Below are 18,969 nucleotides of genomic sequence, written 5' to 3'. Positions count from 1 at the left end.
TAGAGTCATAAACAAAAAAGCAGCAATAATTTACTTTCGTTGTTAGCTTTTCCCTCTGATGCATGAATAATCTTTGCAATCATTTAAACAGTATAATTCTTTCTTATTTTGATGAAGGGAAAGTAAAAATTACACTTATTCTTTATACTTCGTAAGTAAAGAAGAAATGCTCAGGTAATAGTGTTCTGAATTATCACAACCAAGTGTGTGTTATACCAAAATAATACTAGTTCTACACTATATTTTAAGCTTAGGGACCATCATGATTTTTCAATACATAAGGCATTTAGTAATAGAGTCATCAAGTGTCTGGTTAGAGTTGCAGCGTTTACAGAATTCTCATCCAAGCACTGAACTAGTAAAGAACTGGACCTGTTAAGAGGCCTGATAAAGTCGTGAACTCTTCCTACAGACACCCCATTATGCTATCAAACACCTGATGGGAAAACAGGCAATATTTATTATCCAAGATGTACAAGTTAATATTTTTATAGCTATGCAAGTTTCCCTAAAAAGAAGTGGATCTGAAGTCTGTCCAATTGAAATGAATCAAGGATCTTAAGATAAAATAGGCATTCTTGGTTGAACAATTTAGTACTGTCCAAGTGCAACTGTGAACTAGCCCTCAAAGTAACAGTAGTATAGTCCCTCTGGTAGGAAAATAAAGATTGTATTGTAAAGTGCTTTTGACAAAAGCCTAGATGAGCTCCTTAAATTCATAATGCTTCTCGAAATTTAACCTTAATTCAGGCTACCATGATCTACATGGAGACATATGTTAATTTTATTCATGTCACAATTGCTAGTGATGGGAAAATAAGGCAATAGTGACAGTAACCACAGCCACAAGCTATTAATTTTAATGGAAATAGTGGCCTATGTTACCACGACCCAGGGCAGAATTTCACAGTGGGCGTGAAATATACATATATCAGCATTTATCTTTTTTCTCTATATATGCACATTTATTATAATATACTTTAAATGTTTATTTGTAGAGTTTTTGTGTTTATTTTTTAAAGTGGTCTTAAAGAAATTTGGCAATCTCATGGAATTTAATATATGCTGAGAATAAATTGGAACTTAACAATAAACGTAAATTGTAAGTTAAGTCCAGAGTGCTCAGATGTTTCCTGAAATTCTCCGTGTCCACGGAGACAGAGACAATTTGTAAAATGCTAAGTTATCTATTAACATTGCATATTTTTGTGATAGTACATTTTGTCTTTTTTTCATTACTTTCCATTTTAGAAAGCATGTAGTGTCTTACATTTGTTACTGTTTGTGGGTGTTTTGTTGATATTTTCCTAATCAACTTTCAAAAAATTATGTCTGTCTCTTTGGAAAACATGCAGTATAATAAACAATGGTTTCAAATATTGCAAGATACTAGATTTAACCAAAATTGAACTTGGCCAATCACCACTACCAAAGGTTCTGAGAGACATTAAAAAAATTGTCTGGTTTCTTGTTCAAACTAGTATCTTTCTAGATAGATTCAATAGAAAGGTCTAGAATGGTCTATTTTTTTCTCTTTTCTTTTTTGGTAGTTCATTAAATGGTAACAAATTCAACAGTACAGAGCTATGCAATTTCCTGGGTTGGTTACTTCTGTCTCATTGCATTAAATGATCTGATACAATCATTATTATTCTGAAACAAGTTTAATATAAGGATTAGACTATTGACAATTATCATTTTTATTTCTGAGAAGGCCATCATATATCATGAAATAAGATCATCAATCTTTAAGGAAAACTTATTTTTTTATTCCCAGTAGAATGAAAGTACCCTAAGGCAATACAAGGACAGGTAATTTCCACTTACTACAGGATATATATATTTAATATACATATATTTATATGTATATAATACATATATTAAAAAGACAAATCCTTTAAAAGTGTGACAATAAATATTCTGTAATTTAGAATAATTTATTCCATTAGTAGCAAATCAGAGACTTTTTAAAATTATTTTAATATAGTAAGACAAGAAATATTGTACTGGGAAACGTGTTGGTTGGTTTTGCTGTTTCTCTGAAATGCAGGTAAGCTTACAAGAGAACTCACAAGGTGGCATTTGGCTTGGTGAGTTCACATGACTCAGAGTTGGGTTATCAATCTTTTCTGTGTTCTAGAAGCAAACAAACTAAGGTATGCTAAAACACTCTAAGTCATAAGAACTGAAATATTTACTTGTGACATTGACCAGCACATCTTTCTTATAAAGGAAAAAGTATTAATCATGTATTGTGGCACAACAAATTACTTCAAAACTTCATGGTTTACAACATTTATTACCTCACAGTTTCTTTATGTGAGGAATCTGGAAGTAGCTTAGTTGGGTCCTCCACTTTGGGGTCTCTCCCAGGCTGCAGTAAGGTGTTGGCAGGGGCTGCAGTTGTCTCTAGAGTCAACTGAGGCAGGATGTACTTCCAAACTCACTCATGTAGCTGTTGGCATGCCTCACATCCTCAAGGGCATTGGACTGCGGGCCTCAGTTCCTTCCTGGCTATTGGCCAGAGGCCGTCATCAGTTTCTTGCCACCTGGGCACTCCATAGGCAACTCAGTACATGGCAACCTGCTTCATCAGATCAAGCAAGTGAAAAGATCCAGCGAGAGAGTATCTGCCAGCAAGATGAAAGTCACAGTTTCTTATAACCTAATCTTGGAAGTGACTGCCCGTCTCTTTTGCCATATTCTCTTCATTAGAAGCAAGTCACTACATATGACCTGCACTTAAAAGGAGATGGGGATCACACAAGTATGTGAACACCAGGAGACAGGGAGCATTGCCGGCCTTCTTAGAGGATTCCTACCACAGAGAGCTATGCAGAAGATAAAATTGTCAAGTTACCTGGTGAGAATGGGATTGGAAGAAGGAGTATTATATAATTAAAATATTTTTATGGACTCAGGAATATCTAAAGGTAGACCAGATGTCCACATCAGTCTTTGCAGGTAACCTCATCCCTACTTGGTGCTTTAAAGGGCATTTGCCAAAACTTACCTGATTAACTCTGCTCTCTCTAGGCTATATTTCTGGACAAACACTCTACTGATTCTCATATTCTTTCTTTAGATATGATAATTCTGTCCGTATACTTTCTTGCCTGTTTTTTGATAGTCTATCTCTTTAATATAACTTGGCACGTCTCTGAACTGACCCCTTATGTGTTAATTTTAAAGTTTGTTGCACAGAGGGCTGCCTTATTTACCAGTTCTTGTATAGCATGTTACTGTTCTCACCCATACTGTCTAAACCACATTTAATAATTCCATTAGGTAAGATAAAAAGAAAGCTATTCCCCACAAAATTGTCATTTCTTTAGTTAAAACAGTTCTCATATTTTTTGAAAAAATTTGAGATCTTTCATTGAAGTTTGTTATTTGTTGAGATTAGCGCTAGCCAGGCATTTTGGTTCAGCATTGTAAAAATATGTTAAATAAAGCTCTAGAGATTCAGAACTTTATTCACTCACAATTACTTCCCTAAACAAATATAACTTTATTAAAATTACTGAATTCATCATGCTATAGAAAATAGAAAATGCTAAACTTTTAGAGAAAGATGATGATTTTTTCCTCCAAATTTAAGAGAAAATAACTAGGCTCTGACTAGAACTGCCCATCTAATTGCCACCTTTAGCTTTTCCACACAGATAACACATAAATTTATTCTGAAAACTCAATTTATTAACTGAGGATTTTGCCTGTTTCTTGCAGTTCTGAAAGATACAAATGCTTTATTTGCAAGATCCTGTTTCCCTTCTCTGCATTTTTTTTTTAATCAAATAGGCATCACTTTTCTTCGATACTTTGTTTTAATTAAGCATAGTAGATAATTTGCCATTTATCATTCAGGTTCAGATATGCCCTCAAATGATTATTTCCTTCCGTCTCTGTGCCTTAGTCTTCTTTCTCCCAGAAATGAATAGAAGAGTGGAGAAAGTAATAAGAGATTTCATTGTACTTTTCTTTGCTGAAATTGGGAGGTCTCACTTTCCAATCAGGACAAGGTAACCTAAGTGCAAAGTATCTCATTCTCACTCACTGGTACATTAACCACTCTGATGGTTTCTCACTTCTTACTAATGAATGCTTAATTAGAGCACACACAAATCCTTGACCAAAGCGGACCTACAAGCAATATAATTTTCCTTTATTTACAGAAACAAAACCCAACTTTTAAAGCGGTCTGTGCTCTGCTTTTTGTTTTTGATAAACTTTAAGAAGATAACCTGTGTTTCAAACACAGTTAAACAGAATAGTTATTTCCTTGTACCAAAAAATGCACATTAGCATACACAATTCTAACTAACAGGTAATAGAGTTAAGCAGACTTCATAAACTTTACAATTGTAAATTTACCATTAAAACATAATGGACCAATAGACCAGAATCCAGCTTATGTCCACACCCTCAGTCCAGTAAGTTTCGTGAATCTGAACCTAATTTTTCTGGAGAACCCTATTAAGAAATCACTAAGTATCTTGTTACTATCTAATACTTCAATAGGACTTGTCAAAAGCCTTGTTGCTAAGCAGAAAACATATTTACCATGAGAACCACTGACCCATTTAGTCAGTGAAACAGTGTAGGTTGATAGTGGAGAGTGTAAGGCTGCAATTAGTTATTAATAAATATCTGATATGAGTGGCATGTTAAGATTTTATTCCACTTAGGGAAACTATTTAATTTTTTAAATTTGTATTTGAAAAAAAAAATACAGAAAAGTTCAAAAAAAATTAAAACTCTCATATATCATTTAGCAAGATTCATCTATTCTTAATATTTTGCTCCCTTTTGCTTTATAATTTTCTCTCTCTGCATAGTATTCTCTGAAATGTTTGAGAGTAAGGTATATAAATCATGGTATTTTACCTGTTATATTTACCCATACGTATTTCAGGGAGTATTTACTAAAAATTCTTACACATAAACACAGCATATTTATCAGCTCAGTAAACAATTCATTGACACAATACTTTTATTTAATCTGACATCGACATTCTAATTTTGTCATTTGACCCAATCATGTCCTTTATAAGCATTTTTTTAGCATTACTGAATCCAAATTAGGATCACATATTGGATTTAGTTGTCATTTCTCTTTAGTCTCTTTGATCTTGAGCATTTCCTTGGCCTGTTAAAAAAGCTTATAAAATTGACGTTTTTGAAGAATACAGTCTTTTTTTTGTGAGGAAGATCGGCCCTGAGCTAACATCTGCCAATCCTCCTTTTTTTTTTTTTGCCAAGGAAGACTGGCTCTGGGCTAACATCCATGCCCATCTTCCTCCACTTTATATGGGACGCTGCCACAGCATAGCTTGCCAAGCGGTGCGTCAGTGCGTGCCCGGGATCCAAACCAGCGAACCCCGGGCTGCTGCAGGGGAGTGCGTGCACTTAACCGCTTGTGCCAGCAGGCCGGCCCCAAGAATACAGTCTTAATACTATGTTTCATTTGCATCTCATTTTGCATATGATATTTCCTGTACATAGGAATGTTTCCTATGATTAGGTCCTGTATTCTAGGCAATTATAGTACCCAAGTATTTTGCCTAGGGCTAGATTTGTGTTCTTCTTGGGGTATAACATCCACATATAATATCTATCTTCTCCTCATTTTGTGATGTTAGTTTTGATAGTTCCTCTGTATATTTTTATTGAGCACTTGCCATGTTCCAGACAATGTTCAGGGTGCTAGAAATAGTTATCTGTTGTTATGTCATATGTTATGTTATCTGCTCTTAAGGAAATTATAGCCAGACTATAATCAATTTCTCTAGGATAGTGAAGCTTTCTAAGTGTTGGCATAGTGAAAACAACTTGGGGTAGACAAGAGTTTGAATCCTATGACAAGTGGTTGTAACAACACTTAAGTTCTAGTAATACAATGTGTGGGATCCAAATCCTGCCTACATGAGTATAGGCTGATTATTCATGACTAAAACATTTTGTCAGAGGGCTAATTTCTTAACATGAAGCATAGAATTGCCTCTTCCCTAATGCATAGACAAACAGTAGATAGTTAATGACGATTTTTTTTTAATCAATTTTGCTTGGTTGTCGTTATGGAGATATAGTTTTAAGAACCTTCGGTTCTTAATTAGATATCAATTCATAGAACTATAGGGTGCAGATTTCTACTTAAATTGGGGAAAATTCTTGAGTGACAGAATAAAAGATCATTAATACTCAGCAAAGCAGGAATACCCAGTAAAGCCAGCCCTGGTGGTCTAGTGGTTAATATTCAGCACTTTCACCTTTGCGGCCCAGGTTCATTTCTTGGTCAGGGAACCACGCTATCCCTCTGTTGGTTATCATACTGTGGTAGCTGTAAGTTGCTGTGATGCTGAAAGCTATGCCACAGGTATTTCAAATACCAGCAGAGTCACTCACGGTGGACAGGTTTCAGCGGAGCTTCCAGAATAAGAAAGACTAGGAAGAAGGAACTAGACACCCACTTCCAGAAAAATTGCCTGTGAAAATCCTATGAACAGCAGCGGAGCATGGTCTGATATAGCACCGGAAGGTGAGAGGATGGCACAAAAAGACCGCGAAGGGTTCCATCTGCTGCACAGCGTCGCTAGGAGTGGGAATTGACTCCACAGCACTAATACTAACAAAAGCAGGATTATCTTAATCTTTGGTAGTAAATTCCTCTTTGCCCACAGAGAGCATCAACGTCATAGTATTGAGCCTGAAATTCAGGCAAAGGGCCTCTTCTTTAAGATACTGACGACAAGAATGTCACTTCTCAGAGGAACTGAGATACTGTAAGCTGATCTAGCCTTTTGGGAAAAGTATTTTGCCTAGGGCTGGATTTGACTAAATAACTCCAAGCCAGCTAAGATTAATCATAGCCATCTGTAGATCTTCAAATGCCTTCTCTTCACATTCTTCAGTTCAGCTTTCATTACTGGTTTGTCTATTTAGTTTCCCCTTTAGAAAGAATGTTGTGATTAGATCAGCTTGACCTGTGATGATGATCTCTTCTAGCTCCACAGTACCTAAAGTCTAGTTCCACCTGCTTCAAATTGTCAAAGCTTGGGTCTCTCCTCAATTTCTGTGCTTACCTAGAGTCTAATACAAAGTCCCTTCCCATGGAAAGGACAGGGTTTCGCTTTCCCTGTCTTTGTCCTAAAACACAGTTACCTTTCAACCTGTATATTATAGCTCCTTTTAAACAAGACTGTGTTCTCTCAAGTACTTTCTTCTTTGAAGAGAACTGAGAAATATATAAAAGCAGTTCTTGATTATAATTTTTTGTCTTCAGTATTAGCCAAATCAAGAGCTTTACTTCAGGGGCCGGCCCCGTGGCTTAGCAGTTAAGTGTGTGCGCTCCGCTACTGGCAACCCGGGTTCAGATCCTGGGCACGCTCGGACGCACCGCTTGTCCGGCCATGCTGAGGCCGCGTCCCACATACAACAGCTAGAAGGATGTGCAACTATGACATACAACTATCTACCAGGGCTTTGGGGAAAAAAAGGAGGAGGATTGGCAATAGATGTTAGCTCAGGGCTGGTCTTCCTCAGCAAAAAGAAGACGATTGACAGGGATGTTAGCTCAGGGCTGATCTTCCTCACGAAAAAAAAAAAAAACTTTACTTCATACTAGCCTTGTAATAAAACATATTATTTAATCTGACTTCAAATGAGCTGGGCCATATTGGTCCATTAGGTAATCCATTACCTATAGCTTGTACTAGTATATTTGGATTGTATAGACAGAATACCGTTGTTGTGCTCTCTTAGACAGTCCATGCCCACTCTCTAGAATAGCACCGGGTACTTATGGAGAAAGCATTCCAAAGGGATCTTGGATCTAGTCTTCTCTCATTTTTACCCAATCTGTGGGCCTCATGTTCTGCAGTTATAACTCTAAATTACATAAAATTCAAAATCTGTTGCAACTTTTTCAGTTTTTACTTTTTAATTATATTTGACACAACCTTGAATATAACTTCTGGAAATCACTTATACTGTTATTATCTGCGTTTTATGAGAAGTGATGTTTACTCAGTATCCTCTTATAAAAGGGCCTGTGCTGAACATCAATCTCTCTTAAAATATTTCTCATGTTAAATGTAGACTTTGTGTCTCTGCTTCATTGCTTTAGCAGTAGCAGAATGTTCTTACTCTAAATATAAAATTATAAAAAAAGCAAGAAACAATATTTTCTTTAATTAGCTTCTTCCTTTGGGGGTTTTAGAAGAGGGGTTATGACTTGACAAAGATCCTTCCCATCTGTTCCTGTTTGTTTGCTTTTATTTTGACTTCCTTTCGTTGTCTTATCAAATATCACATGAATCATTAACATTTGTTTTCATCACTTGTTTTGGTTTCCCTTACTTCACATGATTAAGACATTGTGTGGAGAAAGGCTCAGGGCTACTATATTTCATATTAACCTAATATTCTTTAAGTAAATATTAAACTTTCTAGACACAGGATCTTATACATTTGCCTTCTGTTGTATTAATATTTTCCTCAGCTCTGGAATAGTTAGGTATGTGCACATACAACTGTTTTGTGAAAGCAGCAAACTTTGTTAGATTACAGGTGTCTGGATCTAAGTTTTGAACAAATAGATGCCATTTTTAATAAAGCTACTTCCTAAAAGGAAATGTAATTTCTTAATCCCTTTGTGCAAAAGACATGTACGAAGAGATCATTGTGAATGTTTGCAAGAGAGTTCTATTCAAAACTGGTATATATCTATTTGGATATTGTGTGATACCTTTCACTAGCATACTCCCTTGTTATGATTTCATGTAGTTTTCACACAATGAAAGAACTGGATTTCTGGTGTCACTCAACTAAGCAATTTGAAGTTGTTCCAATTTGTATGTCATCTGCTAATATAAAATATTATTATATTATGTGATTGTTTTTGAACAAATTTCATTAGTTTTTAAAATAAATGATGAAGCTACTTAATATTCTAGTTTTATATATGGAACAAAAGCTAAATTCTATATCTGTGTATATATAGTAGACATGGTCAATAACTATATATAATTATACCAGCAAAAACATTAACTCAAAACAGTAAACAATACACAAACACAAAACAGGACAAAACTGGAAATTTTATAATAGGTTCCCCATTTCTCCCTCCTTAGCCACAGCAAATAAATAACATATAGAATCTAATACTTAATGATTTGATTTGATGGTTTCAACTTTAATATTAAAACCTGAGATCCATTTTTACAAGGAATTTAAATTTTTTCCTTCAACTGATCATCTGTACATCTAAATCTGCCTAATAACAATAAACAGCATACAAAAATTCACACCTGCAGTAAACTATTCCTTCATCTAGATACTTTCTTGTACATCAAATTATAGCTGTAAGCATCAAATCACAATGGAGTTTGGAACTATTAAGAATTTGTAATTTAAATAGTTTCACTAAATCCCTACTCCCAAATGCTTTTAATTAGAACAGACTTTTTAATTAAGTACTCCCATGCACAACGTGTAGCTTGATGATTTTTCTGTCATATCAACCTCCCATACAAAAGCAAATAATCATTGTGTCAAAGGAAGATATTTTCTCTGAAATCAAAGTATCAGAATTCTAGTTCTGATTTCAATTTGTTCAGTTGATGGTCTGCATATTAAGAGGAAGCCCTGTCTCTGGGAGGATGATGAGGCATAGATCCACAAGGCAGGGAGACTGATGGTACTGAGATGTTCAAGAGTCAGTCCCTTCCTCTGCAAGTCAGAGACATCATATTTCTCCTCCAGTAATAGTCCAATTGCTTATTAGAGGAAAGTGACATAGTGGAATGGACACAAAATTTGGATTCACATAAATATCAAATCACTGTACTTCCATTTGCCAGCTCTATGAAAATGTACAAGATACTTAAATTTTTTGAGCCTTAATAGCCTATTTGTAAAAGGCACTAAGAATACCTATTTTCTTGAGATGTTGGGAAGTTCACACTTAAAATCTATAAAGTACCTTGAACACAATAGATGCTCAGAAAATATTAGCTATATTGATAATAATCATTATTGCCTTTTTTGCTAATTTACTTAATCTTAAAGAAAAGTTTTCAAGTTTTCGAGAAAAGTTTTGAGATATCAAGGAATAATTATTTGGTAAACCTGGCTCAGTATCAGGAATAAAAAAAAATTTTTTTTTGTGGCCAACACAGGCAGAAATAAGTAAAGACAATGTAAGAAATGGATAGGTGTGCTATTATCTAGTTAGAAGGTGAATATCATGCACAAAGGGCAGCCTTTAAAACAAAACATGTGAATAAGCCCTCTGAGTTTCCAGATGGAAACAACACATTTCTAAATGATGAAGTCTTAGCCATGGAAACACTCCAGGGATTCCAATGATTTCCATCTTGTAGCTTCTTTGTGCAAGGTCTTCTTTATGGCCCCATGGCTTTGCTTGCTGTTTGAAGAGTCGGGGAAGGAGAGCCTGGGAACCATTGTTATGTAACACAAAAACATAGCACTCGGGTGGTGAGCATGAGAACATGATGTAATCCATGCAGAAATAGAAGTATAATGATGTACACCTGAAATTTATACAATGTTATAAACCAATAAAAAAATAAAAATATAAACCAAACATAGCACAGTTTGAACTATGGGTCCATATACCCTTCCTAGCAGCCTTGCCATTCAGGTGGTTTGTTATGTGGCTCTTGGCTGTAGGTTGCAGGACCAATATAACTTCTCTGGAACAGTATAAAATTAGTTAAAACATTTTTTTCTTATAGACTTTGAATTATCCATAAGTATGTTTCCATAAAGATGACAGAATTGTGAAGTAGAATTGCTTTGAAAGTCGGGCTCTGTAGACGGAGAGGGAGTCACTCTTCTAGGGTCTATCTATGCGTACTGTATTTCTGCTTCCAGTTAATTCTAAGGCAGATAATCTCTGATGTCTAAGTATTATTTAATCATGGAAATGCCTTGACTATAGCAGGTGGGATCTATTTTATAGCTGGCATCTTTAATGCTTGATGCATTTGTCCATCTGCTAAGAACATTGGTCAAAAATTTAATAGGAGACATATTTATTAAAAGTGAAATTATAGTAGATCAGATACTGAGCAATAAATATAGTGTATGTAATTTTTATAAATGTATTTTGTGTATGATCTATGGTAAAAAGATACTTACAAAATAATAATTATTGTCATATTTTTTAAATGAATATAGTTTTATTTTAAAATAAATATGATAGACTTTAAAATTTCTAACATGCTAAGGATAATTATTTTTATTACATAGGCATATTAATTAATTTCTTTATCGAAAAGTTTAGCATTTGAGACTACATTAAAACTTTTAAGGTAAGAATCATGATAAAGCCTTCTCACTCTAATACTGTGGGAAAAGAAATATGGCTGCTGCTTTCCTGGGTCTCACCATGTAGTAGGCTCCCCATGTGTGACTTCAAAGTTAGACAAGTGCGATGGAGTTAATTCTTAGGGTGCTTGTATTGAAGAATAAATAGGCATATTTTATGTAGAGAAGTTCAATAGAAGGGAACAGAAAAATAAGCAAGGAGGGAGGAGGTACTTATCATCTAGGCTTCTAGAAGGAAGAACCAGCCTGAATACTCCAATGCAGCACAGTTTGGTGTGCCATAGAATGCAAAGGAGAACCAGGGTCACTGAGTGAGGGAGAGTGGTAATAGCTAAGATTAGAGAGGAAAATCAATACCAAATCTTGCAGCACCTTGGTGAAGAATTTGGCTGGTGGATCTTTTTTTTTTTGCTGAGGAAGATTCACCCTGAGCTAACATCTGTGCAGTCTTCCTCTATTTTGTGTGTGGGTCACCACCACAGTGTGGCCACCAACGAGTGGTGTAGTTCCACGCCCAGGAACCAAACCTGGGCGCCTGAAGCAGAGTGTGCCAAACTTAACTGCTAGGCCACGGGGCCAGCCCTGTAAATTTGGCTAGTGGATCTTTTAATACAATTATTCATACTTAATGGATTATTTTTATATATCCACTCTTTGCTACTAGATTCTTTCTACCTTATATGCTGTAGACATCACAAAAGATTAGAAAACCATTTTTCAAGACTTTAATTTTTTTCTTTAATGTACAAAGATTTAAAAAATCCAAAGTGAGCACTGAACTGTTAATTTTGAGCAAATAATTACTTTTTCACAGGTATTGGGGAGTTTCTAGCTTAATGGAATTTGAATTTTGGGGAAGTTGAGAATCTCTCTCTTCTCTCTGTCCAATCCTAGGAAATATTGTCTATTTTTAAAAAATAAGAATGGGAATGATACTCTTAATATTGAATATATTATAGAAATAATAGGACAATTGAAAGGAGAGAAAAGTAGCAATAAATTCATTAAAAACTAAGAATTAGAAAACTTGAGTAAAATTATCAGCACTCTATATTCTTCAGTTATCTCTATATCTTCTTTTACTAGAATTTTTTAAAAAAATATGTTGCTTTGTATAGTAAAAATTATTAGGATCAAAATTATCTTTAAAAAGTTTCAAGTTTTAGCCACGTGGTACTAAGTATATGAAAGACTGAAGTTTATTTTTATAATATCAAGGTTTATTTGATATTATAGGTTTATTTATTAGGTTTATTTACAAAGTGAATAATTGAAACTCCTGCTAAGCTGAAATTAGAAATTGTTATATATTAGTACATTTATATAATGTGAGTAAGAAAATCATAGTTTTGTCTCACAGGTGGGTGCAATCAAGCCGAGCAAACAGAAGAAATCATGCCATGTTCCATGCAAAAACAATAAATATTTCACAATATGTTAATACGGTACTGTCATATCCTTACTTGGAAAGAAATTTTCATCAAAATTATATGGCTTTGATATTGATATTTGATTAATACCTGATTTAGGAAGTTCCTGTGTTTATTGAATATTACAATAGCTACTGCTGAGTATCGTAATATTTAGTATCAATGACAGACTATCGTTAGGGGCCAAGAAGGTAAAATATTTTTAGAACACATATCTAGGGTGATTATTCAGCATAGTTTTTGTAGAACTAGAAGTCATTATTCAAAAAAAGAGTTCAGTAGGATTAAGAATATATTTTTACTGGTGAATCGTAGATTATATCTTATATCCAAAGGTGTGAGCTATTTAGGAGGAGAAGATTTTCATTGTGATTATTAGATGTCTCATATATTAAGAATAACTCTGATATATGATTACTGAACTGGAAAGCTAAGAATATTTGGAGACTTGCAAGTAAAAGTTACCATTATCCTTAAAGTTGAACTGGATTAATTTTATAGAGGCAGCTAATACTTGACACACCTTATTAGAAATTAGCCCATATGAGGCTAATCTCATGGACTTTTCTGCCCATGTTGTTGAGGGCAAGTGGTGGATATTGGATATTAACAATATAATAAGTTAAATATATGTATATTTTAATATATTTCAATGTTTCAATATCTACTTTGTGTAAATCACTCAAAACCTATCTCTGATTCATTCATTCTTTCAACACACATTTATCGAACATATATGAGGTGCTTGGTATATATCAATGAGCAAAACATCACCTCCATGACATCCTGGAGGTAATATTCCAACCGTACAAAATTAAGCTAAGATTAAACGTGTGATAAGAATATAAAATTTGGGCACACCAATATTTCTATGAAGTAAAAGAATGTTTTAACATTGGTTTTATATTTCTTACTAATTATTATATCTACTGCAGATTATGTAAAAGCACTCAATTAGCTTTGTGTTGAATGTGAGATCTGCAAATATTTAGATTATCTTTTCTATTTCCTGAATTTACTGTAGGTTATTTCTGTTTCCTTACATTTTAATTCTTGGAGCTACCAGACATCTTGCAAACATTAACATGGCAATATGCATTTTTTAAAAATGTTTGGAAAACTTTCCTTTTCTGTTTACCTTCTACTGTAGGTGTTAAAACTTGAAATTTAGACGTATTTTACACAAATACATTCAAAATTTAGACCACACCACTAAGTGGACAGTTTAGAGGGTGTTACATTTGAAAAATAGCCTTATGTTTTGTTTTTCCTCTGGATTTTTAATTTCCCATTTCTTATTTCTGCTTTATTCAAATGGATTTATTGAACGTGTCCAAGATTTGATTTACTTTTCTTTTTCACATAACTATGTGCTTCCCAACTGGTGAAAATTGAGTAATATATTTCCATCTTAACATTTAATTGTTTGGTTAATCTCATTTCAAGAGGAAAGGCTATAGTTCATTGATAGTGATGAAATAACCTGGGTGGCTTTCATATAAATAGCAACAAATGTGCACAATAGTTACATTACATGGTGTATTTAACAACACTGCTAAGGAGTAAGATGGGAGCTCAGTCTTTCGTGATGAAGATACACTTGAGTGCATTCAGAGAAAATTTGGTTCTGCAAGCTTGGAGGAAGTAATTGTCATTCAACAGAAATCAACTAGCTTTGCATATCAGTAAAACACACATGCATTCTGAGTGCTCTGGAACTGATATCAAAATAGCAAATATATATTTATGAGAACTAGAAATGCTATGTTTTTTCAATCACAAAAACTCAAAGTAATTATGAAATTAACTTTGAGAATATGTGAAAAATGTTACTTCCTAAACAAGTGAAGACAGAACAAAACCCACAAATTTTATATCAGGTTACGTAGTTTTTATATTCACATTTGTCCCACAAATACATGTAATTAATTATTTTTATTGTTTATTTTTAGATGGAAGACTGTATTTGAAAACTACTGTCATGTACTGAATCTTTCCTGTTGAAGAAATCCATGTTAAAGTAAAGAACTTTGCAGTCAGACGTTCGTCATTGGAAAGTTCGGAAAAAATAAAGTCCTTTTAAGGGAACTTCTTCAATTTTGTGTATTAACGTTCTTTAAAAGTTTAAGTATTCTACAAAAAAAGAGTTTCCTCCATTGATTTTCACCTGTGGTTCATACCAGAGACCTGAGAATGTTTGTAAATGTACAAGTATCAAACTTCTTACAGTTATTACCTGCAACTTTGCTGCTGGACACTTGTATACAGAGTTAAAGGCTGGTCTGAATAAGACCTAGCTTTGTTTTTTTAATGGAATGAATCATTTCCCTCTTCTGAAAATTCTGTATCTGAGCACATCAAGAGACTCTTGTGGCAGTGGTCACCCAGACTTACAGAATTTTGTCCTCCAGAAACCAGCAAGAACACTTAGAAATGAACTTGTAGAGGGCATAGAGGATTCCTTAAAAAATCAATAAAATGAGAGTAATATTCTGTTACATTCAATTTTAAACTCTCTAATTGTGGGTTTTCTCCTAAAGATTTTTTTTTTCACATACTTTCCAAAAGACCAACAAATGGATGTTGACAACAACCCAGTGAAATAACATTTTGCATATCTGAAAAGAAGCATTGAATATAAGCCAAAAGGTTTCACTGAAGGTCTCTTTACTTAAAAAAAAAAAAAAAGTAACATGTTTTCATTCCAAACTGGTAGTGGTATATAGAATTAAAATAATAATGATGCTTCTTATTCAAACTGTTGGTCACATGTACAGTATATAAACATAAAACATACAAGGAAGGTATTACGTATGCAGTAGTATACTAGAGTATAGGAAAATGAAAATTTTAGAAAATATGTTTTGTCACCCTGTTGGTCAGAAAGACAGCTTTCTGGTTTTAACGCATGCAGGCATGTAAATATTTGTCTGGAGTCACAGTATTAATGAATGAGATCATAAGCATCTGGTGACATCCGAACTCTGTGTCAGCCACTTTTATTTGTATATTGAACCCTAGTCAGTGCCCCAAACTGCACTATTGAGAATGGATCGTGGCTGAGCAGTAAATCAAAACACCAGAAATATTTTTATATGTTAATGTCATATTATGTTAATGTTGCTGAAAAACAAAACCTGACAACCCTTTGATGTATCAGTCCAATACCATGTAGCGCTGAGTGATAAAGTTAAAATGTGTTGTGCTTCCCACCCTGGTCAGAGGGAAGGGTGCCTACGTGTTATTTTCACTGTCTTTTTGAAAGTTACAGTATGTGTGTTCACTTTTGTGCAGATAACTGGAAGTAAAGCTGCAAACAGTGCTTATTACACACTGAAGTTACCTTCTCTTTGTTTTTACATATCTGAAAATACACCTTTAAAGACTGATATTGTGAATCAGTACAGTCGCTATACATTTTATGATTTTGCTGTCACCTTAAAATTATGATCATAACATTATTTATTACCATAAACAGCAAAATCTTAAATGTCCAAGAAAACTAGTTTAAAAATAATAGTTCTGATTGGGTATTAACTATTTGATTAAGAAAAAACTTAAAATTATAGATACTCGGGCACGAAGCTTCTGTAGTTTTTAGGTCTTCCTTGCAATACTGGAACATGTTTCTTTTTTGTAGCTCGCTATTAACCAGCTAAGTCCACTTTTTAATACAATGAAAGGTTATATATACAGTTCCTATCTTAGCTTGCTTAAAAGGGAGCAATATTTTTATTTAAAATACTGTTAGTAAATGCTTTGTAGAAATTTGGTTTTCTAAGCATAGCTCTTCCATAACCATCTTTTGTTGTTTGAGCACAAGAGATTCTATTCCTTGTTGTATGTATTTCTTGTTTTTCCCTGTATGCAGTCTTTAAAGGATTACAACATTTAAAATTGGAGGGACTTGTGGCAAGATTTTGAATCATACATTTTTTGAAAGATTTTTTAAGAAGCCTACAACTTACATAAGCAGTAGAATCAGCCATTGCTCTGCTCCTTGCATAGAGTCTCCTGTTAAATAGTTTTAAAAACATACTTTCAAGACCTCTGAGAATGCTTTAGTGTTTGGTTTGATATAAAGGAAGTTTTAGCAAGGATTAAAGAAGAAAGCTATCAGCTATATGCTAAGAGAGAATCTTACTAACATGTTGTAAATATTACAATTCATGAAATGTTATTTTAAGTCTGTAACTTAAGTTTTTTCCCTTTTTTTAGTTAAACAGGTTGGTTTGAAGTTTGTTTTTTGGTATAAACAAGTAAAATTGTGCCCATTTTATGGTTTCCATGCTTTTGTAATCCTAAAAATATTAATGTCTAGTTGTTCTATATTATAACCACATTTGCGCTCTATGCAAGCCCTTGGAACAGAACATACTCATCTTCATGTAGGACCTATGAAAATTGTCTATTTTTATCTATATATTTAAAGTTTTCTAAAAATGATAAAAGGTTATTACGAATTTTGTTGTGCAAAATCTGTACAAAAATCTGTTTTTACATCATAATGCAAGAATTGGAAATTTTTCTATGGTAGCCTAGTTCTTTGAGCCTGGTTTCAATGTGAGAACCATGTTTACTGTTATTGTATTTAATTTTCTTTTTCTTTTCAACAATCTCCTAATAAAACTGTCTGAAATCTCCCTGTGACTTTATTTACAGTTCGTCTTTATTAAATTTTGTGAAATGCATAGCATTGAAGGAATATTTACTTTCTAATGGGAGGCATCTAAAAACAACATAAGTCAGCTCTTTGCAATGCAAGGGGAACAATGCTCAATGATTTTATTTAACATGCAACTGCTTCTATCTCTAATATGAATTACTGTGGTGAAAAACATCATAAAAGCACACTCTGTAGTTATTGTTTAACAAGCAGATTTTCCATATTTTGTTTCTTGCCAGCTAAGCAAACTGCCCACATATACATGATTTATTTATGTACATTTCTCAGTTTATGAAGCTGTTATTTGTACCTTTTCCTTTTATAATCTTATATTCCCATGATTCTTATTTCACAAAGCTTTTGCTGAATAATGTAAAGTAGACATGTTGATGGAACAAAATATATTATTCCCATATCTATAAGAGTGTAGATTTGTAACTGTAACTCAGTGTTTTGCTTTTGATCTCTCTCAATGGAAAAAATGCCTTTAGAAGCTTTGAAATTCCAATATCCTTTAATAATATATAAACGTTTTAATCAATCCAAAATGCAGCATTTGAAGAAATATTGGGTTACTATATCTGTGAATATTCTAAACATTCCCAAGTGAATGGAAAATGGATTTTTTTCTGTCTAAAGAAATTATTTCAATGAATGAGCAAATTATGATTTTTCCCTAATAAAAACCTAAAATGTTTATGTGACCATTACAAACACATTTTTGTCTTCTGTCATCATCTGTTTATGTCAGTAAGACTTGTACTAGAACATCATACACTCTCTGGATGTTAGTGGAATTTGGTGATGAGTTAAGGTTTTTCCCCGTGTGATTTCCTTGGGACTAGCAAATTTACAATCTGCACAAAAGCTATTTATTACCAAAGGAGAGTCAATTATGAATAACAGTTATATGGATTGCATTTTTACAATATGGGAAGTAGAGATGTTAATAGAATTAAAAAGTTATTGTAAATGGCGTTGTAAAAATATCACTTTTCCTCATGTGTAGGCTTGGTGCTAACATTTATCTTTAATATGTACAACTGGTATATAAAAACTGAACTGATCCTCATTTATTCATTTTAACAGATTCATTAATAAAGCCTCTATTCTGCACAAAGCACTGTGCTAGATGTTGTAATGACTGAAGTTGAAAACGTAGCTGTTGTTCAGAAGAGCTTATCATTTTGTTGGAAAAAGAAATCTTACTTTTAGCAAGAAAAGATTCATTGAGCATCTTCTACTCCGTAGCGGACATGCAGCTGGTTTTAAGAGGTTATTGACTTAGACATTTTTCCACTAAGCAGTAACAATCTAGTAACTCATTGTGTACATTCACCTTCTAGAGAATAATACAAGATGATTTGGGAGTCAGACAATTGTGTAGGGTTTGAGAAAAGGGATGGATACATTGTCCCCTAGGTAAAACACCATACTAGTTATTCATTTAATGTTATTTTTAATTTATTTCAATCACATCGTTCTTCTTACCAATGCTCACAAACTTTGTTATAAGGTAAG

The 18,969-nt window shown here is 33.7% G+C and overlaps 1 protein-coding gene across 1 annotated transcript in view; it reads left to right on the top strand.

Annotated features, from left to right (window-relative positions):
• The window catches only part of DACH1 (dachshund family transcription factor 1), a 409,856-nt gene extending 392,431 nt beyond the window's left edge, over window positions 1-17,425 (top strand). The window contains exon 11 of the mRNA XM_058548287.1: window positions 14,735-17,425. Coding sequence (XP_058404270.1) covers window positions 14,735-14,772 — 38 coding nt within the window. The 3' untranslated portion in view covers window positions 14,773-17,425. The remainder of the gene's footprint in view (window positions 1-14,734) is intronic.
• The last annotated feature ends 1,544 nt before the right edge of the window (window positions 17,426-18,969 follow it).

Source organism: Diceros bicornis, chromosome 9, assembly GCF_020826845.1.
Source record: "Diceros bicornis minor isolate mBicDic1 chromosome 9, mDicBic1.mat.cur, whole genome shotgun sequence".
In the NCBI taxonomy this organism is placed as follows: Eukaryota; Metazoa; Chordata; class Mammalia; order Perissodactyla; family Rhinocerotidae; genus Diceros; species Diceros bicornis.
Note: the sequence above shows the minus strand (reverse complement) of the source record. Positions and strands in the feature narration are given on the sequence as shown.